Source organism: Gymnodraco acuticeps, unplaced genomic scaffold, assembly GCF_902827175.1.
Source record: "Gymnodraco acuticeps unplaced genomic scaffold, fGymAcu1.1, whole genome shotgun sequence".
Lineage (NCBI taxonomy): Eukaryota > Metazoa > Chordata > Actinopteri > Perciformes > Bathydraconidae > Gymnodraco > Gymnodraco acuticeps.
In genome coordinates this window covers 304727-328833 of record NW_022991244.1, presented here as the reverse complement: position 1 = coordinate 328833, position 24107 = coordinate 304727, and the positions used below count along the sequence as shown (strand labels likewise).

The following is a 24107-nucleotide window of genomic DNA, read 5'->3' as shown; positions in this document are numbered from 1 at the left end:
ATTCTCTTTCTCTAAATGGCTCTCTTTCTAGGTCTCTCTAACCATATTCGCTAGTGTTAAAGACACTCCCTGTGAGGTGAGTTATTAGTACAGTTTGAACCACATCTTAAAAACACATTAAAAACAAATGCTTAAGCCTAACGGGAGGTCAACTTACAAACATGGTAAGGATTGCAATACACCAGCAGAAACCCTGCTGTTGATTATTGCTGAAAAAAGTTGTAATGCTGTGTGTTTGTGTTGATCTCGATGACTTTCTGCCTATGAAATCAAGTCTTTGAAGTCTCTCGCCTTCGCAGACTTGAGGTGGTGACATAAATACGGCACACTGTTATGTGTCCACCATGGCGGTGACTTTGAGTCTGCAAAGGTGAAGATGGAGTCCAGGTTTCAACCAAATACCCCTCAATGTCAGGGCCGTCAAACATATGGTTGGCAATACTTTACCAGGAATTGTAGTCCCACTTAATTTTTTAGCCGATCTAGTAAAAAATGCAGGTAAAATGCCAAAATAATTGCTGTGATTATAGAACCAAAACATCAGGGTCATACCCCCTGCTCCGCCAATGGTCTGCAGCCTAATTACAACAGCAAAACTATTAAAAGCTTTTATTTATTTTCTCTTTAGCGTGAACAGTTATATAAATGTGTATTGATGTAACATTAATTGCTAAAATAGTCTAGACTTTTAAGCAGACAACATTTTAGTTTTGCAAACATATACAGCAGATTCAATTAAAAGAGGAATGCTTTATGCAAGCTCCACAAGTGCTCCATTAAAGTCCTCCAAACAGTATACTCCTGACCAGTGTTGGGCAAGTTACTTCCAAAATGTAATACAGCACATATGACTTATTACTGTCTTTTTTAAGTAATAAGTTACATTATAATATTACTGTCTCTGAAATGTAATGAGTTACACTACTTTTATATTACTTTTGAGTTACTTTCACCAAAATAACCGCATAGGAATGGCTAGGTATTTTAAATGGTAAAATGTAGTTTAGCGCAGCTCATATACATCCAGTGAAGGGCGAAGTGGTATAGCATAACAACTGTGTAGGCCATTAAGGCTACTAACAACTTTTATTACACGGCTTAGTTGAATACTCGATTCTGAATGTAACTTCTTAACATGTGACACGTTGTTAATACAGCAGTACAGACCGCTGTCAAGGACTACGTATAATGAATGTTGCTAAGGAGGATCAAGAAAGAGAAAGGAACAGAGCTTAAAAGACGGAGCGCTGGACATCAGATAAATCACCAGAAGAAGGCAGACAGGAAGTAAACAATAACAGGAACACGGAATGGGCTCTGTAGTTTGTTTAGTATGGCCGTGTAATAAGCGGGATAATGTGCAGCGAGGCAGTCATTATGGGGAAAAGAACACCCGAAATTCTGATCAGGGAACCCGACGCGAAGCGGAGGGATCTTGATGAGCCCGAAGGGTAAACACCAGGTTTACTAATCTACCCGCACAATTTTTCTCTGGTGTCAGAATATCTTGCGATGTTCTTAAAAAACAAAACACCATTTAATTTCGGGTTAAAATGTGTTGTAACTGTGTTACTTAGAATTGTAACGGGTAGTATATTACCCACATGTCATTAGTAATGTGTTACATTACTTTGTTACAGCAAAAAAAAAACGTACTGAAAAAGAAAACTTACTGTAACTCCGTTACTTTTGTAACGCGTTACACCCAACACTGCTCCTGACTTACTGTGCCTGCAACCTTGATCTCACTGTGGCTGGATTTTAATCATTGCCTTCCTCCAAACCCCCAACCCCCCACTGTCACGGTTGTTGTTCACAGGATCTTGTGACCCTAGTGGTCCGTGAGTATATTGGTAAAATTTCACATTTGAAATAAATAAATACATTTAAGTTTTCCTCTCGCGCGAATATCTCCGCAATGGAGTGAGCTTACGTTTCACTTACGATTGCATGATATAGCCCAGCGCAACACCTTCATCACACATGTTGCCACTTGTTTGTACCATCTTCAGTCAATTTGTAATCTGTTCTAGAAAGACGATGTGTTTTTTGATATTTGTGGAGTTAGATGGTCCGCGAGTGTTTTCTTATTGGTTAAGTGGTCCTTGGTATGAAAAAGTTTGAGAAACACTGATCTAGAAACACCCAAAGTGATTAATCTCCATGTTTTATATCTCCATGTAAACCCAAGTGATGTTTTTTCTAATCAGGACCACCAAGAGTGTCTCCACTCTCTACTGTGCTCTCCACTGTGCAATTCAACAACAACCCTGTCCTCGGGTTTCCATATGCGATCTATAGTCCAGGCTAAGAGAGCAGTTCTGTAGTGTTTTACTTCAGACAGAGTTTTTCTGGGGTGGAAAGTGAGTTAACCCCCTGCAGTTTTCTATCACAGGCCTCAGAGAACAACATGTGGATCTGGTGGTCCAGCAGCACAGAAGCTTAAGCGTGTTGTTAGTACTCAGAGAAGGCACTGCCAGTTTCTGTCACATCATGTTAAAGTTATGAAGGCATAGTTTCTACAATGGGAGTTTGTTTTCAGCATGACCATTCTGTGTAGAAACAGTTTGATATATTTTATTAAATGAGCAAAGATGAATGCTGACAAGAAAAGGCAGCGGAAAAAAAACAAGGCTCTTGGATAAAATGAATAGCCTACAGCCTTGCTTGCAGCTTTGAAAGGTTAAACGGGCTCTATTATGCTTTCTGGGGTCTCTCTTTTCCTGTAGTGTGTTCTATGACTGTGCTCCCATACACTCACAAAGTATAACCTTTTATCATTAACGTTATCTTTATTTGCATGTTAGCATGATAATATTTAATAAATAGCAGTAACACAGAGTTTTACAGGTCGGTGGCCTTAAACTAAATATACATTTTTTTATCTCTATAGTGGCGATACATTAAAAGCTCATACAACTCATCCTGAAAGAACCCTGCATGTGTAAACCACATTTCAAAGCAATCTATTCAGTAGTTGAAGATATTTCACTGAAAGCAGGACTCCACACTCCTCCAGCTTTACTTTATCTACATATATATTTGTCAGAGTTCAATTGAATTTAGTCTGCTGTAATGACATTATTTATCTGCTGGAATGAAGTGCAGCGAGAGTAGCAGCACCCTCTCATTTTGCTACCGAGCCATACGTGTCACACTTTTTCTCAAAGGGCTCTTATCGATGAGTGTTACTGTTCAAATCATGTTCTGCTTATCTCACTTTGTCACATCGAAATGAAAAACAACTACCATTGATCTATTCAACTCGTTTCATGGGTGTTCAGTTAAACTAACACTGTCACTGTGTATTTCTTCTTTACACCTTCTTTTACATTTTTGTTGGGGACAATGCCATTTAACAGATACAGAGCATGATACTGATGGGCTGCATATCGTTTATTGCTGTTTATTTGCAACTCTTGTGATTAAAATATATTGCTTTCTTTATCATAAAACCAGGATACTCTGCTATAAGGATATGCAATCAAATGTGTATACCAATAGACCAATATGCCTTGGTAATTTAGAGTACATTTAGCTAAAAATGGGTACAGCTGTTTCTTAGGCAGCACTATTTTACACCTTTTGTACAATATTTTATATCTTGAATGATCTTGATTTCAGTGTATCCCAGAGTGGGAGCCCTTTATGGAGGAATCCAAGTTTAGATCAACATGTGGTTTTCCACATTTGACTTTCTTATCACTTAACAGATATGAAACAGTTTTACACTTGTTTTTGTTGTACCGTGATTTCGTTAAAAATTAGATTTCTCTCTGAGAAGTTTACTTTATTTGCAGGTGGTTGCAGTGTACAGAGAAAATAAAAGACTGGGTCAGGTTTATTTTTGCACCACTGAACGCGCTTCATAGTGCTCAGCTGTGTGGCGAGCTAAATAATGGTGCAGCACATGATGCTTAAGCCATTTCTGATCCTGCCGTGATACGTATAAATAATACATTGAAATGTTGCTTTTTGCTTAATGATATTAACAATGAGTTTAAAGTATGGGAAGCTTTACATTGAAAAATCTGCTCTCATGCCATATCTGACATGTGTGTTGCATGCCTGTACACATGCACTCATGTCGAATATGGCATGCGCGTGTTTAGTGCACAAAGTGTCTGTTTCTCTGATGTGTGTGTGTGACACGGTTGATTAATGCGCTTGTGTGGGATGGCAGTATTCCGCTAGGGTGACATTATCATCCTATTATATAATAAACCTTTATTTATAGAGTGCATGTTGGGTAATATCACAATCATACATCTGTGTGCAGTGGAATAAACCACATGAGTCACTGCAAGGGCAAATTTAAGGTAGCGTTTCCAGAAAATCGTTTTTGATCTTGCCAGCAAATTCAAATCTAATCATTAATATTTCTTTACTCATAATGCAAGGTGTTAAAAATATGGTTTATAATCTTAACCTTCCCTCAGCCGTGAAAAACGATTGCTGGTACACACTGGTGATAAACTATCCAGATGAGCTAGTCGAAACCCCGTCAGAACCAATTGAAAGTGAATAAAGCAGAGCCTCCGGGGCCTTCTCTGCGCTGTCCTGTCATCTGTGGCTCTCTGCCCGAGAAACCACACATCAACGCCCTGGCACTGGTCGAGTGGCCGACCCCCCGAAAAATGTGGTGGAGTATGAGGTCAAGCTGAAACAGAAGGCAGCACACAAGCTCTTGTCACAAATCCAAACTATAAATAATAGCTGTTTTATTTCTGCCTGACTGACTTTGTGTTATTATGTCATGTGGGCTGCTGATGTGATTTAGATCTTTTATAATTATGGGCTTTTAAACCTGTCTCCACCAATAGTTTTGGGTTTATTAAAAACCCATTTATATAATACTCTTTAAACCCCAGAAAACAATGTGTCGGTTTATTTTTATATCAGATGAAGAAATGCAATCAAATAAATAGGGCATTATTTGATGGGTAAAAACGGAAAACCACAACAGCTCCTCTAAGTAACTCTGACTTTAAAATGATTAATCTAACATACTCCCTGCACTGATTTTTACGGATTTTTTAAAAACTATCTCTGTGGATTCCGAACTTTGTAACAGCAAATCTATAGAGCTTGATTTGAGTCGTTATTCATTTGAATAAGTGGTTTGGGAATGAAGGACTTGATGCATGCAGTGTCTACCAGCACTATGTTCCACATACAGGGTTAATATATTCTAAAAATATATTTGTTGGAAACGGTCAGCTCTCTAAATGCAGAGGTGTTCATCAGTGGCCCTCTACCGCCAGTCAGAAGAGGAGTGGAGAGATTCAGCAGATTGTTTGCACTGAACAGCTGGCTTTCAACTGCCTGTACTGACCATTCTGTTCATTTTATTGACAATTTTAACTTTTTCTGGGATCGCAGACATCTTTTTAAGGCAAATGGAGTTTGCCTGAACAAGTCAAGAGTGAAATTGTTTATCTCTAACATATTCAACTGCCTGCGTCATCAATCTGTTCCCTCTGCCAAGGACAAGCGGCAAGAGGAATCAAAACAGGAGAAAGACACAACACATCGCAAAACCCTGAAGAAGTATCACTGCACCCGCCTGAGGAATGTTCTGATTATGGGAGACCTATGACACAAATGGAGGAGTCTCCACTGCCCGTCACCCTCCCTGTCAACGCCTTTGAGGATACTCTTCATTCATCCCCCAGCTCTCTCTACTCTCCGCTCACCCTTTCACCCTCGCCCACCCCCCTGGAGTTCGATGACCGCATGAAGGCGACACGCAGGGTTGGCAGCATGTCCTTTACCCCCGCCCCTCAACGAATCACTGAGCACAATCTCGATTTTATGTTTTTAACAGAAACTTGGATTGAACAAAATAACAGTGCAGCTGTTCTTATCGAATCAACCCCTCCCAACTTTAGTTTTATGAGTCAGGAAAGAATGCATAAGAAAGGGGGTGGAGTTGCTATTCTGTTCAATGATTCCATTCAATGCAGGAAGACATCTTATGGGAACTTTGCTTATTTTGAATATGTGGCCCTTCAGCTGAAATGCTCCTCTCGAGCTCTGTTCCTAAATATCTATAGACCACCCAAATACTGTGCAAGCTTTTTTGATGATTTTACCGAACTGCTGTCTATAGTGTGTATTGACCGTCTAGTCATTGTTGGTGATTTTAACATCCATGTTGACAACCCCCAGGACAGAGGGGCAAAATAACTGTTTTGTGTTCTTGATAACTATGGACTGACTCAGCATGTGACGGAGCCCACGCACAATAAGGGGCACACTCTGGACTTAATTATCTCAAAGGGTCTGAATATCTCTGAGGTTGTGGTGACTGATGTTGCACTCTCTGACCATTCCTGTGTTTTCTTTGAGAGCTCTATTTCTGTTCACAAAAATGTTCAAAAAGAGGTAACCACAAAGCGATATTTAACTGAAAATACTAGGGAAATGTTTACTCAGAATTTTTCTTCCAGACTTGCCCCTGATAACATCTCAGTAAATGAGCTAGTAGATCATTTTAATTCAAAAATTAAAAATGTTATAGATGCCATTGCTCCAAGTCCAACTAAGGTAAAGGAAGTGTCTGGCAAGAAAATATCTCCATGGAGAAAGGCCATGACCGTGAAAACAGAAAAAAGAGAATGTCGAAAAGCTGAACGCAGGTGGCGAAAAACAAATCTCCAGGTTCACTTTGAAATCTATAAAGAGAGACTTGGCCTTTATAATTTGGAATTGAAAAACGCACGACAATCGTTCTTCTCTGACATCATTACCAAAAACAAAAACAAAGCACGTGCCTTGTTTGCTATCATCGACAGACTAACTAACCCCCCAGTGTCAGTAGCCTCTGAATTTCTATCCGCAATGATTTTGCCTTTTTCACTGACAAAATTCAGAAAATCAGACAAGCAGTCAGTGCCTCTGCATCAGGTACAGCAAATGTGTTGTCTCTGTGTCCACTTAACATCAATTCAAACACCATGACACAATTCCATCAGATTAATGATAAAAACCTAGAGGACATTATTCAACTTCTGAAATCCTCCTCCTGCTGCCTTGATATTATTCCAACAGGATTTTTCAAAGATGTTTTGCCTTGCATGGCCTCAGATCTACTTCATATAGTAAACAAATCTCTTCACTCAGGTATTTTTCCACAGGCCCTGAAAACTGCAGTCATTAAACCGCTCTTAAAAAAGAATAATCTATATGCTTCAGTAATGAACAATTACAGGCCCATATCAAACCTCCCATTTCTAGGTAAAATCATTGAAAAAGTTGTTTTTCAACAGTTGAGTAATTTCTTGCATTTAAATAGCTGTTTTGATGTGTTCCAGTCAGGCTTTCGTCCAAACCACAGCATTGAGACTGCTCTTGTAAAGGTCTTTAATGACATCCACTTAAACACAGACAGTGGCAGAACTTCAGTGTTAGTATTATTAGATCTCAGTGCTGCGTTTGACACTGTTGACCACAGCATATTACTAGACCGACTGGAGAACTGGGTGGGACTTTCGGAAACAGTTCTAAATTGGTTTGAATCCTACTTAAAGGACAGAAACAACTTTGTTTCTACGTATAGGTAAATACACATCTGAGTTGACAAATATGACATGTGGGGTACCTCAAGGCTCCATCTTGGGGCCTCTTCTCTTTAACGTCTACATGCTACCACTGGCTCAGATAATGAAGAACAACAAAATAAGTTACCATAGCTATGCAGATGACACACACATTTACGTAACAATTTCACCAGGAGACTATGCTCCAATTCAAACACTGAGTAAGTGCATTGAACAAATCAATGACTGGATGTGTCAGAACTTTCTCCAATTAAACAAAGATAAAACTGAGGTAATGGTTTTTGGAGCCAAGGCAGAACGTATAAAAGTTAGCGCTGAGCTTCAGTCTGCAATGTTCAAAACAACAGATAAAGCCAGAAATCTAGGTGTAGTCATGGACTCTGACCTGAGTTTCAACAGTCACATTAAAACAGTTACTAAATCAGCCTACTATCACCTAAAGAATATATCTAGGATTAAAAGACTAATGTCACAGCAGGATTTGGAAAAACTTGTCCATGCTTTTATCTTCAGTAGACTGGACTACTGTAATGGTGTCTTCACAGGTCTCACTAAAAAATCTGTTAGAAAGCTGCAGCTGATTCAGAACGCTGCTGCTCGAGTCCTCACTAACACTAAGAAAGTGGATCACATCACTCCTGTTCTGAAGTCCTTACACTGGCTTCCTGTGTGTCAAAGAATAGATTTCAAAATACTGCTGCTGGTTTATAAAGCACTGAATGGTTTAGGCCCAAAATACATTTCTGACCTCCTGCTAAATTATGAACCATCCAGATCTCTCAGGTCTTCAGGGACTGGCCAGCTTTCTGTCCCCAGAGTCAGAACTAAACATGGTAAAGCAGCGTTCAGTTATTATGCTCCAAATATCTGGAACAAACTCCCAGAAACCTGCAGGTCCGCTGCAACTCTGACTACTTTTAAATCCAGGCTGAAGACTATTCTTTTTGACGCTGCTTTTAATTGAACTATTCATATCTTAGACTGCACTGTAACTTTTATCCATGTATTTTTTCTTTTAATGTTTATTTTATTAGCTTTTCTTTTTAATGACTGATTTTAAATGCCATTTTCTTAATGTCTTTAATTTTTTGTAAAGCACTTTGAATTGCCTTGTGTTGAAAAGTGCTATATAAATAAACTTGCCTTGCCTTAATGTAAAACATTCAGCTGTATAAATATAGGATTCATTAGCCAGTTTGACTTTCAGTTTGTCCTCCAGCAGGAAACAAAAACACATATATTATATACATTTCTCATTGTGGCTTTGGTGGAAATTAATGTTCAATACAAATGGGCCACAAAATAGAAACACCACATCATTTATAGGCCTTCAGATTAATGGTTTGTAGAACAAGTGCTCACATGCGTAGCTAAATCTCCAGTAGGCATTGTTAATTCCTACAAAATAAATAGTGATGGATAATTGTCTTATTAATAATAATAATAATAATACATGTTATTTATATAGCGCTTTTCCTGTTGCTCAAAGCACTTATATAGCGCTTAATAGGTAGTCTTGTAACAAAGCAGGCCTAATTTCATGTTTACTCTCTGCTTGAATGTACAGTCGGTGTGCTGCTGTGTTTGGCTGGAAGGAAAACCTGCACATTATCCCACAATTCACCACACACTCCTGTGAGACCCGTACATATGCTGGCCAAATAACATACACGGTCTAATTAGTAGTCCACTCAAAGTAGGGAATGAGTCCTTACCCCAAGTGAATGAGTTCAAGTATCTCAGGGTCTTGTTCTCGAGTGAGGGAACAATGGAGCGTGAGATGGGCCGGAGAATCGGAGCAGCGGGAACCGTACTGCAGTCGCTTTACTGCACCGTTGTGACGAAAAGAGAGCTGAGCCAGAAGGCAAAGCTCTCTGTCTACCGGGCCATTTTCGTTCCCACCCTCACCTATGGTCATGAAGGATGGGTCATGACCGAAAGAACGAGATCGCGGATACAAGCGGCCGAGATTAGTTTTCTCCGCAGGGTGGCTGAGTCTCTTTTAGGGATAAGGTGAGAAGTTCATCCGGGAGGGACTCGGAGTTGAACCGCTCCTCCTTCGCGTCGAAAGGAGCCAGTTGCGGTGGCTCGGGCACCTAGTAAGGATGCCACCTGGGCGCCTCCCTAGGGAGGTGTTCCAGGCACATCCAGCTGGGAAGAGACCAAGGGGTAGACCTAGGACCAGGTGGAGGGATTATATCTCTTCGCTGGCCTGGGAGCGCCTTGGGATCCCCCAGGCAGAGCTGGTTGATGTGGCCAGGGAAAGGAAACTTTGGGCTCTCTGCTGGAACTGCTACCTCCGCGACCCGACCACGGATATGCGGGAGAAGATAGATAGATGGATGGATGGATGGTTTAATTAGTGTGTGGTCCCTTGGGTCACCCAAGCAAGACACATTTAGCTCGACATGGAACATGCTATGGCAACAAGGGCATTCAAGGCTGGAAAAATCCTTTCAACATAATGGGTCAGAATAGTGTGAAATATGACAAATACAGACGGCAGCTATCATCAATTTTACTGCTGGCAGAGGCTTGCTTTATAAGTGTTTTGAAAAAAAGGGAGAAATGTGAATCGTTGAGCATTTTCTCCTACCATCAAGTTCTTGTTCCCCTGACCTTTTTCTGTTCTCTCTGTCTCCCTCTTGCATACACACACACACACACACACACACACACACACACACACACACACACACACACACACACACACACACACACACACACACACACACACACACACACACACACACACACACACACACACACACACACACACACACACATGCACACACTCACAGGGGCACACAAGTCCCTGGAAAACACTACTTTGTGCTGAGCGGATTATCTCGAAACAGATCTAAACTAAGCCCTTATACAGTACATACACACACACACACACACACACACCCACACACACACACACACACACACCACACACACACACACACACACACACACACACACACACACCACACACACACACCACACACACACACACACACACACACACACACACACACACACACACACACACACACATACACACTAACAAAGCCGCCCCTTCCCTGCATCGTGTGTAGCTGATTTGTCCTCTTTTAGCAGAACTGGGATCATTGTTGTTGTGGCTTTAAAATAATATATTTCCTGCTGTCCTCATCCTGTCATTAAAAACACATTACCTTTTATATAAATGTTTTAAGTTACATTTCCTCTTCTTAAAGTCGAGAGAAGGCGGATGTAGTTACTTACAAGACAGGAATAGTACCCACGCACTTATACTACTCGGATACTTTATTTGCCCATGAGAGCAGCTCTGTGCTGTTAACGACTGAAGCTGCCAATTCTACTTTTCCGTGTTTATTTTGTTGGGAAAGTTGAGGAATAAATTAACTATTCAAACCTGTTGTACTGTTCTGTAAAAGCTAATGTGTTAATGTTTGTAATTTTTCTTTTCTAAGGGAAGCTACGAAGCAAAATCTTTGCAAATGATTTTCTGAAATACCTTGGGCTTTTAATATCAGAAACTCCTGGTTCAGTTCAGTTTTTAATATCTCTCTATTTTTATTGGTTTCCAGGTTTTTGATGACAGCACAATCACCCTGAACCAGTCCAAATGGAAATATTGTTCTCTACTTTTTTTTTTTTTTAAGATTGAGATTTTCAAAACCTCACATTTTTAAATTGCAGACTCTATAGCATGCAATCTGTGTTTGGATAAGGAACAATGCAGGTGTGATTGCTATGTGATCATATTAGGCAGACCACAACTGGAGGTGGTGTGTTTGCCTTCATTGATGGAAAGTCAGTCCTTTCTAAATTGCATATTGAGATCCATGATCACTCATAAGCAGAATTGCCAATGAATTTGATGTCATTATCCAGATAATGCATCCGATACAGATCAGATGTTAATGGGGCAAATGCGGAAAACTGAGCTTCTCAAAAATATTGCCAACTACTGCAAACTTGCTCAGACGCATTCAGGTGCAGTAGCTGTTAAATAAAAAGGGGACATTTCTACTGTCCCTAATATTCTCTGTGATCTGAGTTACCTGGCTGTGTCGGCCCTATAATGAAAAAATCTTGCTGAACAAAAGAAGTGGAAAAAGAGAACAAATCATTTCATTTTGCTTTTGTACTTCTCTGAATAAGAACTTTTTAAAAACGACCCAAAAACACTGATCCCTATAAACAGATAACTACATATGAGAGCTCTGGTATGTAGTCTGAATAGTATAAACCAATCACGTTTGAGCAGGCTTTGTTTGCATAAAGGTAAACAGTCTGAAAGAAATAGATTGAACTTATTTGCTTTAACGTGGACAATTTGCTTTTAATAAGCTGTTTTTTGTATTAGCTTTTATTTGTTTAGAAACTGGCTATTTCTGAAACTGTCTTGTAATAGAAGTCTTCCCTCTATTCCAACTCCAATCTCGTTTCGGTAAACAACGTGAGAGATTGTGGAAATGCTACTGTTAAAAGGGTCCTCCCAATGGTCCTGGGGCCCTATTTTCTTGATATTATCTAACATTGTAAAAGATTGGAAAGGACTGTCCCCATGAATTTAAAGGTGTGGGTTTCAAGGAGTATTATATCAGTATACACTTTAAGCTGTTGGTCAGCGATTACAGCGTATTGACCCAGGGAAACTTTTATTAAACATTTGCCCTTGGGAAAAAAGATTGCTGAGAACAGAAAACCCTTTTAAAAAAATCTCCTAATATGTTTTAATAAAAGGTTAATGGGCTTGGGAACATATGGACCCAGGTAATATAAATATAACTCATTACATAACATATAACACACGAACCAGGGCATCTGCGCTTCTTGTTAGTGTCCATTCACGTAGTGTAGTGCATCTTTTTCTTATGCATGGCTGCTGTGTGCAATCTGACCAACTCAGTGCATGCGGGAACACACACACAAAGTTACTTTTAATCATCTGGTCACATGTGTTTAACAGCAGGGCATCTTCATTCCAATAATGAGACGGTTTATTATCGCAACCAATTTAGTCGATAAGAGGATAATCAGTGCTAATGCTAAATAATAGGTTATTGTAATGAGACTAGGCTGCATCATCAGCATTTCTTCTTGAAATTGGGACTTTTTAATTGCTCCCCGGTGCTCTGCACTGAGTTTGCGATAATCTGTCAGGATAAATGATGAACTTTTGTTTTTAACTCAGGGGGCCATTTTTTTTAGATTTCATCCTTCTTGTTGGACTAATTGCCAGCCAGAAACTTCCAAATGTCAACATCTGCTCTCGGGGTTTGGAAAATGTTGCACATCCAACTCGGGGAGAGGCTGGAAGAAATATGACTATTAACTAAATCCAAATGTTTAAACTGTGAACAAAACATTTTAAAACATAGTTGCTTATCCTATGGCTTTATTAACAACCTGAATCCTCAAGAATGTTTTATAAAGGGTAATATACAACAACATTATCAGCAGAGTACTTTAACTTGTAGCGGCTTGATGCAGCTTTAAACTCCTTTTTCACATGCTGTTTTTGTGCATTAAAGGTCCAGTGTGTAGGAATTAGGGAGATCTTTCAGCAGAAATTGAAAAGAATATTCACAACTATGTTTTCATTCTTTTATAATAACCTGAATTGAATAATCTTTTTGTTCTCTGAGCTTTAAAGGGGACCTATCAAGCAAAATGCACCTTTTAGATGTATTTTATACATACATATGTGTCCCCGGTGTGTCAGGGAACTCACAAAATGTCAGAAAACAAAACCCTCCGTACCCAAATCTCTAAAAACGGGGGTACAACGGAGCTGATTCAGATTTGCGTCCGATATGATGTAATATCGGAAATGTGGACCAACGGCACTATCAGGAACATTGCTATCAGAAACAATGCCTGACTTGTTTTGGACGTAATATGGTCTTTGTTTACATTAGCATCGCTAACACTCAGAGCTAACCTGTACTGGAGAGAGTATGTGTAAAACAGCAGGAATTTGAAAAGAAGAACTCAGCTTGTGGTAAACCCGCAAGAGAAAAAGTATTTGAGCTCCATACTGTTTCAGAAATAATCCTTGATGTGGTTTGGAACATGATATGGCATTTAATCACGGCAGCATTTTGTTTTATCTCCGGTAGAATTCTGAGCAGGCACAAGCTCCCCCTCTTTTTCTTTTTTTCAAGCTAAGGACCCTGAACCTGCAGTTCTCTAACAGGCCTGAAACAGAGGGATATGAGGAATGTCTAAAATGCATGATCCTTTTGGTATTTTGAGCAAAACACATAGACATGTTTTTTATATATTTGTATAGATCTGACACACATAATATATGCCTAGAAATAGCAGAATAGGATACCTTTAACCCTTCAATCAATCAATCAATCAATCAATGTTTATTTATATAGTCCAATATCACAAATGTTACATTTGTTTCAGTGGTCTTCACAGTTTGTACAGAATATCAGTATGAGAAAACGACACCCTCTGTCCTTAGAGCCTCACATCGTACAAGGAAAAACTTCCCGAGAAAACCCACAGTTTAAAGGGAAAAATGGGAGAAACCTCAGGGAGAGCAACAGAGGAGGGATCCCTCTCCCAGGACGGACAGACGTGCAATAGATGCCGTGTGTAAATTGAAAAGATAATACATTTGCAACATAGGTAGTCCAAATGTTTGGAAATGCATGTGTGTAGGAAGATGAATCCACGAGGATATCCATCCAGGACTTATGATTCAGGACCACAGCAACAGGCACAGCCACGACTCGTGATCCAGGGCTCGCGATCCAGGACTCGCGATCCAGGACTCTGGACCACGGCAACAGGATCATCCATGACTCCGGATCCCGGCGTATATAGACACCAAAAAGAAAGAAATTTGGGGAAGCTGGGTTATTCGGAACATGAGAGTACACAGGTATAGACAGAGAGAAGGAAGAAGTAAGATGTCCCCCGACAAACTAAGCCCTGTGCAACTCCATGGCTAACTTTGGTTTGCATTGAAGATTCATCGTTGACACGTACAAACTGAGAGCGTTCAGATAGATAGGACCTAAACCAGGCTAAAGCAGTTCCCTGTATGCCATCTAAGTGCTCTAGTCTTGGCAATAAGATGTCATGGTCGATAGTATCAAATGCAGCACTGAGATCGAGCAAGACAAGAATAGAGACAAGTCCTTTGTCTGAGGCTATTAGAATGTCATTTGTGACTTTAACCAGAGCTGTCTCTGTGCTATGATGTGTTCTAAAGCCAGACTGAAAATCTTCAAATAAATCATTGTTTTTTAAGTAATCACACAGCTGTTTTGCGACTGCTTTCTCAAGAATTTTTGAGAGGAACGGAAGATTGGAAATAGGTCTATAGTTGGCTAAAACCTCTGGATCGAGGTTGTGCTTTTTAAGAAGCGGTTTTATCACTGCTACTTTGAATGATTGTGGAACATAGCCTGATAATAAAGACATATTCATAATATTTAATGAAGAAGTGCTAATTAATGGAAAAACTTCCTTCAACAGCTTAGTTAGAATTGGGTCTAACATGCACGTTGATGGTTTAGAAGAAAGAATCATTGAATTTAATTGTTCAAGGTTTATGGCTGAAAAGCATTCTAGTTTACTATCTAGTGTAATATTAGAACTTACGTTTCCGGGAGCTGTTGATAACACTATACTGGTCAAAGGCAAGAGGTCATTAATTTTGTTTCTAAGAATAACAATTTTATCGTTAAAAAAGCACATAAAATCATTACTACTGAGTGCTATGGGAATAGAAGGCTCAATCGAGCTGTGGCTCTCTGTCAGCCTGGCTACAGTGCTGAAAAGAAATCTTGCATTATTCTTATTCTCATCTATTAATGAAGAGTAGTAGGCTGCTCTCGCTTTACGCAGTGCTTTCTTATATTCATTGAGAGTAATATGCCAAATTAAACGAGATTCTTCAAGTTTAGTGGAACGCCATATCCTTTCAATTGTCTCGACTTTTGCTTTATTTTGCGGGTTTCGGCATTTTGCCATGGAGCTTATCTATGTTGTTTTATTTTCTTCTTTTTCAAAGGAGCAACAGAGTCTAATTTTATTCGCAGCGCATCTATGGCACCATCAACAACATGATCAATTTGGGGTGGTGTACATTTTGTATAAGTTTCCTCCCTTACATGCAGACATGCTATCGAGTTAAGTATTGGTGGAATCTCTTCCTTAAATTTGGCTATAGCACTAACAGATAGGTTTCTGCTGCAGGAGCTTCTGACTAATGCTTTGTAGTCTCGTAACAGTACTTCAAAAGTTACTAAGAAATGGTCGGATAAAGCAGGATTATGCGGTTCAACTAATAGTTGCTCAATTTCAATACCATAAGTCAGAACAAGGTCGAGAGTGTGATTATAGCAGTGGGTTTGTTTATTTACACTGACAAAAACCAACAGAATCTAATATAGAGTTAAATGCAACAGTAAGGCTATTTGTATCATCGTCAACATGAATATTAAAGTCACCTACGATAATTACTTTATCTGTTTTAAGAACCAAAGTTGATAAAAACTCTGAACGAGGACCTGGTGCACGGTACACTGTAACAAATAAGATTGAAAACGAGACTTTCAAAGGAGATATAATTTAATTTTGGTTTAGTATTGATAAGTAAACTTGAGTCAAAGATTGCTGCAACTCCACCTCCTCGGCCTGTGCCTCGGGCAATATGAGTATTGATATGGCTGGGTGGAGTGGCCTCATTTATGCTGACATATTCTTCATGTCTCAACAAAGTTTCAGTGAGACAGCATCAATATTATAATCTGATATTAAATCATTTACCAATATTGCTTTAGGTGCTAGAGATCTTATGTTTAAGAGACTACATTTAATCTTCCTGTTTTGTTGCACTGTAGTAGTTGTTACATTTACTTTTATTAGGTTATTATGTATGACACCTCTATTAGGTTTTACCTTAACTTGTCCTTGGGCAGACACACACACCGCTAATATTGGGTATTTTATTGGGTTCGGGATTCCTATGGATGACTGCCTAGGAGAGAGCGCAGAGAAGCGTGTAAGACTGCGACTCCGCCTCCTGGTCTCAACTCGTTTGTCATGGATTAAGTCCACAAAGCCCTGAAATGTTTGCCGAAATGAGATTTGCACCTTCCAAAGTAGGATGAATGCCGTCTCTCTTAATCAGACCAGGTTTTCTCCAGAAGGCTGTCCAATTATTTACGAAGCACACATTGTTTGCTGGGCACCACCAAGACAACCAGCGCTGAAATGATGACATGCGGCTATACATGTCGTCATTGATCAGATTGGGGAGGGGACCAGAGAAGATTACGGTGTCCAACATTGTTTTAGCATAACTACACACCGACTCCACATTAAGTTTGGTGCATTCTGATTGGCGTAAACGAACATCATTACCACCGACGTGAATAACAATCCTACTGTATTTACGTTTATTTTTAGCCAGCAGTTTAAGATGCGCCTCAACGTCGCCTGCTCTGGCCCCCGGAATGCATGTGACTGTGGAGGCTTCGGTCTCTAATTTCACGTGTCTCATAATAGAGCTACCAATAACCAGAGTTGACTTCTCAGCGGGTGCCTCGCTGAGTGGGGAATATCTGGTAGATATGTGAACGGGTTGGTGGGGACCTGCGGGTTTCGCGTTATGCCCCTTCTGAACAGTCGCCCAGTCTCCCTGCTGCTCGGGAGTTGCCGGGGGACGGCTAAGAGGAGCTACCTTTTGCCGGTCCGCACCGGCTAACATGGGCTTTACTGTAGCTGAGTTACTTTCTAAGATGCGGAGCCGGGCTAACTATGGCTATGATACCCGCCTCCAACCTAACAACTATACTACATTTAATACATGTATCGGTACCAGTAAAGGAGGTAGGGGAATAACCAAACATGAGACAGGTAGATGTTGGGTTCAGAATTCCAGAAAAGACAGACAACTTCTAAGTTTAACTATTTATTGTAAAGAGAGCAAAATATATATTCACTTGGCCAAGTCACGTCTCGGAAATCACAGCTAGCAAAGCTATAATCTGTAACCACCGAATCCGTCAAGAGCCCCGAACCTTGTGTGACAATACATGTTATTACACAGGGCGTTGCCCGTACATTTATGATTGGTCAAGACTAGCTGAAGAGATACCGCGGTTTAGACTTGGTTCTCTTTGGTTGGTGCACAGACTCAGATAGAGTCTCTTGGCAACACGATCCTCCAATCATCATTTGGCCAGCTGGCGAGGTCCCTCCCTACTCTGTCTCTAACACACATCATTTGTTTTCTCTAACGTTTCTTCAGATATAGCGGAAAACCATAATGGTGCTTCCTAGCTCTGCGGGGGAGCGCGGCTCCCATACAGAGTCAAGGCCGGTGCGATGTGCTGTTCTAACTACCTCTTTGTATTCTCTCAGTCTCTGCACCTGACCTTGCTACTTTCAATATTGCAAGCTAAACACTTTCTCATGTAACTTTTCCCTACGTTCCTGTCCACCCCATCAAAACTTGGGGGGGGGGGTGATTGGGTCCATTTATTCCAAAGTCACAGCACATACAATGAGCACAATAAGCAAATAATGTAATAGTAAGAATTTTGTAATGTTATAAATAGACTCCACATAGAGCAGGAAATAGCACCCGAGGGTGGGGAAAGAGCCATGTAAAGCTAAAGTAGCTACCGTTAGCAAACCCGAAAAGAGTGTAGGAAACTGTGGAGTTACAGTCGCTAAGAGAAGGAGAGTTGTGAGTGCTTAAGCTGTAGTAACGTGTGATTACAACGTCAGGCAGTTGCCGTGATCAAGAGTTTTAAAACGATCGATTAAGTTAAGATAATAAGCTAGCAGCAGCAGAACAGGCACACAGGATACCCGGAGGTGACAACAACAACCGGAAGTTACAACATGCTTACCGCAATAGTGGTCCGTTGTATGGTGTTCATATTTGTGTTACTCAGCCAGTGTTCGTGGGTCTGGTGGACCCGCTGCCTTTTTGGGCTTCAATTCAACACAATCAAACTATTTTATGTTAAAATACTCAACAGATGTTTACTTCATCTCAATTACAAGCAATATAAACAGCATATATGGTTAATATTTGCCCTTTTACATTTGTTAGATCACATTAATGAATTAAAGTGCTACTTGTTTTTTTTCCCCACTGACCGGCTGGTCCTGTGGCTCGTCTTTTCTTTGTCACTAGTTGATGCTCAATCTCTTCCTCTTCTTCAAAGTCACTGTCAGACTCAGAATTCTCAGAAATGTGATCCTCACATTCTGAAGCCTCTTCCTCTACATCATCATCAAATGGTTCTCTTTCGTCCAGAATAATTTGCAAGGCCCTCTGAGCAGAGAATCTTTTGGCCAACTTGATCAGTTGTGATAAGGACCCAAACTGGCGAAGCTTTATTTATTGTGTCTTGCCCCAAATTTGCAGGTTGAATAGAGTGTGAAAAAAATAAAGATTGGTTCCCGCAAGGCATAATGCGGGAATGTGAGAGCAGACAGGTGTCGGTGCTTTAGTTTATCAACAATGTTGCAACCTTGTGCGGGAATGGCAGGGGCAGAAACAAAAAAGTCACATACACACACACACAAACACACACACACACACACAGAAGGCCCAGACAGGTGCACAGGACTTACAATCTCCACACTTTAGTTAGCCGTGGGTCCAGTTGACCCGAACACCCTGTATGTAATGTAAATGTGTGGGGGGGGGGGGTACAGTGGGTGGTCATTGAAAATGTGTTCTGATATATGTTCTTCACAGAAAATGAGCCAAGGCCATTGAGTGTGGGTTTAAAAAAATTATTTATCATTTATATATAATTGTTCTTTAGCTAAATAATGAAAACTGGTCCTACAGACCCGAATACCATACAAGGGTTACATTATTATTTTATATGTAGGCTGCTGGTTCTCTTTCACAGAGTTAATCACATTTCTACAGCAGCCCCGAAAGGATAAACCAACAGGTCCTTTTGCTTTCTGTTTGAAGGCCAGGTTTTCTGAGAATATGATTTTCAGTTTTCGGATACCCACCTCCGCAGATGCCACTAAATCTGGTCCTTGAGGTTGTTTTTGGCTCTGAAGTTTAGTCTTACCATCCACATCTTTTAGTTTAGTTTATATTTTCATTTCACAAGTTGAACTTGATACACCCAAGATTTCAATGTAGTCAAACAAATTGCTGATTCTATCTTTGCAGTGGCCATGAAACGGTAATGTGAGTTTTATCTGAGTTTTTTTCCAATAAACAGGAGTATGTGTTGTGGGAACAGAACAAGAGGTTCAGACTATTCATAACATAACGTGGCTCTTGTATCAGAAAAAGATGATATCCCCGAAAGGTGGAGTCAGCGATTCTGGAGAGAGATTATTGATCATTGAACTCAACACAAATGTAAACTTCTGTATTTCAAGGTTCAAGGCTTTTATTAGTCATACGTACATAGCTACAGTGTAGTTATGACAATGAAAATCTTAGGTCACAGGTTCCACCACCAGTGCAACACAATAAAACTGAAAAACTGAAAAAATAGTGCAAGTAAATACAAAAAAGAAAATGTCCTGTGATTTGTCGTAACTAATGATATTCCCCGTCTTTGTCAGGTGGCATCCCCTTCGTGCTGACAGGGGAACTGTTCGAACAGTCCTACAGACCTGCCGCCTTCATGATCGCTGGAATAGTGAACTGGCTGTGTAACTTCGCTGTGGGCCTCCTGTTTCCATTCATTCAAGTGAGTTACCTCACCCAAATCTCTGCACGTTACACACTGTTAGGGTTTGGAGCTTCTTTTGGAGTTACACAGTAATGGACACAAGTGACATTTTCTAAACGAGGCATTACACACAGGTCCTTGTTGGTCACTTAACCTTTCGCAGCCCCTCATTATTCCCTGCAGTGGCTGCTTGTCACAGCCTGTTGCTCTCCATCAGCACCTCCACCTCTTTACTGGACTCTCAACATATTTGCAATTTGATTTTTCTGTAGTCCCTCCATAACATGTGTATTTATATGATCTGTATATGCAAGTACTGAGCTCCAATGATTGTGCTTTGAAGGTTCATCGAGTGTTCCTGCCTGAACTTCCTGTACGCTTTTGAATTTAATTGAACATCAATACTGTTTTACACAAACAAGCTGTATTGAATGCCTTTAATGAATCATACTTTAAACCTATGACGTAAACTTTACCTGGGGTTTTTCAGTTTTTGTGCGGAGAGCTTTAACTTTCAGACCTGATATAACACTATGGATCATAAATATGAAAACTCCAGTCCTACTCCCTTTACTGTGAGTGAGTGTGATCTGCTGTCAGGGCAGCTAAGGGATGATCCCCCGGGCGTCTGCTTTTATTATAACTAGGATTACAAGACATTGTTTTTTATTTCCCCTGTTAAAGTGGGAATCGGTGAATTTTTCAGCTCATAAATGTCTGATATTGGCAGTAAAACATACTGTACAGGGGCACTCTGCCCATTTAAAACACATTATGTTCTGTTCAGTTATCTTTGGGTATAAGCAGAGGTATTTAGTGTGAAGTAAAAACCTGTTGATGCAATCTGGGTCATTGGGGTGTAATGTAACAGCATATTGTGAAGTATCACTAACCAAATGTAATACATCTTCACTTCAATAATAAAACCCACACTAAAATGTCATGTTAAACAAACATTGCAAATAGTGTTAATACATTTAATAACTATGTTATAACCTGGTATAAAGCAACCACAATTGAACATTATAAAACATCATGTATTTCATTTATCCAAGCATGGGTCTTACTGACTCAAAATAAACATTTTAAAATACAATTCTGTGGAGGAAATTCCACACAAAATCAACCTCTTTGGTATGAAATTGTTAAGATCGCGGAAAAGGTAGGACCCAAAAGCAGACTACAAAAAGAGATAAAAAGGTCTAGAAAACAAAAGCGAGCTTTATTTTAAAAGCTGATGGCAAATAACATGGCATAAAACACCACGGTAGCACAAGGAAGATACATTACCAAAAACCTGACCGTGACTGACATGGAGGGAGACAGGAAAGACAAACAATGAACCGACAGGGGAACACAGGGAAAGACTAAATACAGAGAGGGGTAATCACGGGACGAGAAACAGCTGAGTAAGGGAAGCAGAAACACAAGTGCAACAGGTGAACACAATGAGACAATCCGACACAGGAGAAAAACAAGAGACAGGAAGAACAGAACAGCAAAACAAAACCCATACCAGACAGACAACACCAAAACGTGACATAACACCAAGATCGTGACAGAAATGAACAAATAATAGAAGTTTAAAGCAACGTTTTGTTATTTAATAAAGACAATAAAAGTAAAAGCATTTAACAGACTTCATCTATTTCTGCTGAAAAGACAGAGTCTTGCACCAACAAGGTAGTACAAGCACTTTATACACTGAAAAACAAAGGAAAGGGGAAGGTCGTTCAATAAATTGGTAGATTATATTTTACTAGCCGAAACTAAAGTGTCACAATTGTCCTAAGCCTTCCTAAAAATATAACGTGTGCAGGCAAAGATATCATCCATCTTATCGGTTATTACATAATGCATGTATGTTTAATAACCAATCATCTATTACAAATTGCGTTAAAGTGGATTATAAATTGCAGTAAATTATAACAGAAAACAGGTGTTATTAACACAATGAAGTAAAATGTATTCGATTTTTGGTAATTTACAACAGCTAGCTATAGTTATGTTTTTTAAATCTATTTCATATGACTGTTATATTGACTCTTGAACCTTTTCTTCATTACTTACATATATTGGTAAGAAAGGTACATGATGTTGTGAGCGGTGTCAGAGCGTGCGAACAGAACCAGTGTCAGTGGACGATGAGCTGCTGCTGTGCTGCTTTGCCGCTCGGCCTTGTAAGCAAGATGTTGCTGGTGAAATGTGAGACATGACAGGAAAGCTGAATATGAAGTACTCAGAAGCGCTTTCAGAGCCTGATAGGAGATGTAGTGGTTGCTGGCCAGTGTTGTAGTCAAGTCACCAATTCACGAGTCCAAGTCACTCTCGAGCCACCACTCTTCGAGTCCGAGTCCGAGTCACCAAGGGAGAGTCGTAGTCGAGTCCAAGTCCGAGTCCAAGTCCGAGTCACCCAAGGAGTGTCCGAGTCGAGTCAGAGTCGAGTCCGAGTCATCATTACCTGTGTTCGAGTCCGAGTCCAAGTCCGAGTCACCCAAGGAGTGTCCGAGTCCTAGTCACCTAAGAAGAGTCCAAGTCAAGTCCGAGTCACAAGTCTTCATGTATTAATCTTCGTGGATATATGTGTTGAAATGTAGCTGCTCCTCTACATTGCTTTTATCCTGTCATGTTATACTAAACTGTCTATTGAACTGCTGTGAAGCGAGTTTGGCTACAATTCTTGTAATAGGTGCTATACAAATATAAAGCTTATTACTAATATTAATATTATTATTATTATTATTATTATATATAAATAAACTATATTTGAAATGAGTTACCTTTTAGAGAAGTGATTATATTTGTATGCCAATATTTTCCTATGGTAAAGTTTTCGTTTTGCACTTTTATTTTGATAGTAATAAGATCGGGACTCTTATTTTGAAGGAACTTTTACCGGTTAAATCGGTTTACTGATAAAGTTTGGCCCCAGAAAGCACATTGCTACTTAGCATCCAAATGACGTGATTCTGCATGTTAAGTAGCCATGTGCTTTATGTTATCGGCTGAATCTTTATTTATTGATTAGATCACGTTACTCTGATGATAGTGTTCAACACAGCCTATACTGTATGTCTGAACTCGATCCTTAGAGTAATGTGTTACGAAGCCTTCTCTTTAATCTTTTTTTCCACATAAGGAGCATTTTGCTCTGCTCTTTTCCAATGTGGAAGCAGAATGTGTGAAAGCATACAGCACGATGCGGGGTGTGTCTCTAGACATCTTTAGACTGGAATAGCGGGGCCCAGTACGTGAACTCGCCTCGCAGGTGCACGCGCCAGGATTGAGGATATCAGACTCCAGAGAAAATTTGCTCGAGGGGGGGGGAATCCCGAGTCCAAGTCAGCGTACGCGATAATTCACGAGTCCGAGTCCAAGTCATCGTGCGCGAGAATTCACGAGTCCAAGTCCGAGTCGCATCAATCAGTGCGCGAGTCCGAGTCGAGTCACGAGTCCCGAAAATCGGCACTCGAGTCCAGGACTCAGTAGGCCTACTCCATCTCTGTTGCTGGCTGTTTCTTGTTCTATTTGGCTCGATTAACCCTTAGATGCATGAGTGACTGGACCCTACACTCTTCCATAAGTGGTTCACACTAGAAATACTTTATATTTAATTTTTCGTTATTTAAAATGTTTGATTTTTTTTTTACATTTTTAATAAACAACAAAATTCCATAGAAAATGCATGCGGTAATTTTTGACCCACTTATGGAAGCTTGGGGTAGTAATACAAAAACTACAATTTCTTAAAATTTAAATTTAAAATTTGAATGGCATGATATCCAAAACATGTTTTTTGAGGAATAGCTGCGTAAGCCCTGATAAGTTGAATCTACTTGAAAAAATA

The 24107-nt window shown here is 40.0% G+C and overlaps 1 protein-coding gene across 12 annotated transcripts in view; it reads left to right on the top strand.

Moving 5' to 3' along the window:
* Positions 1–24107, top strand: part of slc2a9l2 (solute carrier family 2 member 9, like 2) — a 174465-nt gene that overhangs the window by 124619 nt on the left and 25739 nt on the right. For all 12 annotated transcript variants that reach the window (XM_034239597.1, XM_034239590.1, XM_034239591.1 and 9 more), the window contains one exon: positions 20151–20278. In XM_034239597.1, the coding sequence (XP_034095488.1) occupies positions 20151–20278 (128 nt within the window). The remainder of the gene's footprint in view (positions 1–20150; positions 20279–24107) is intronic.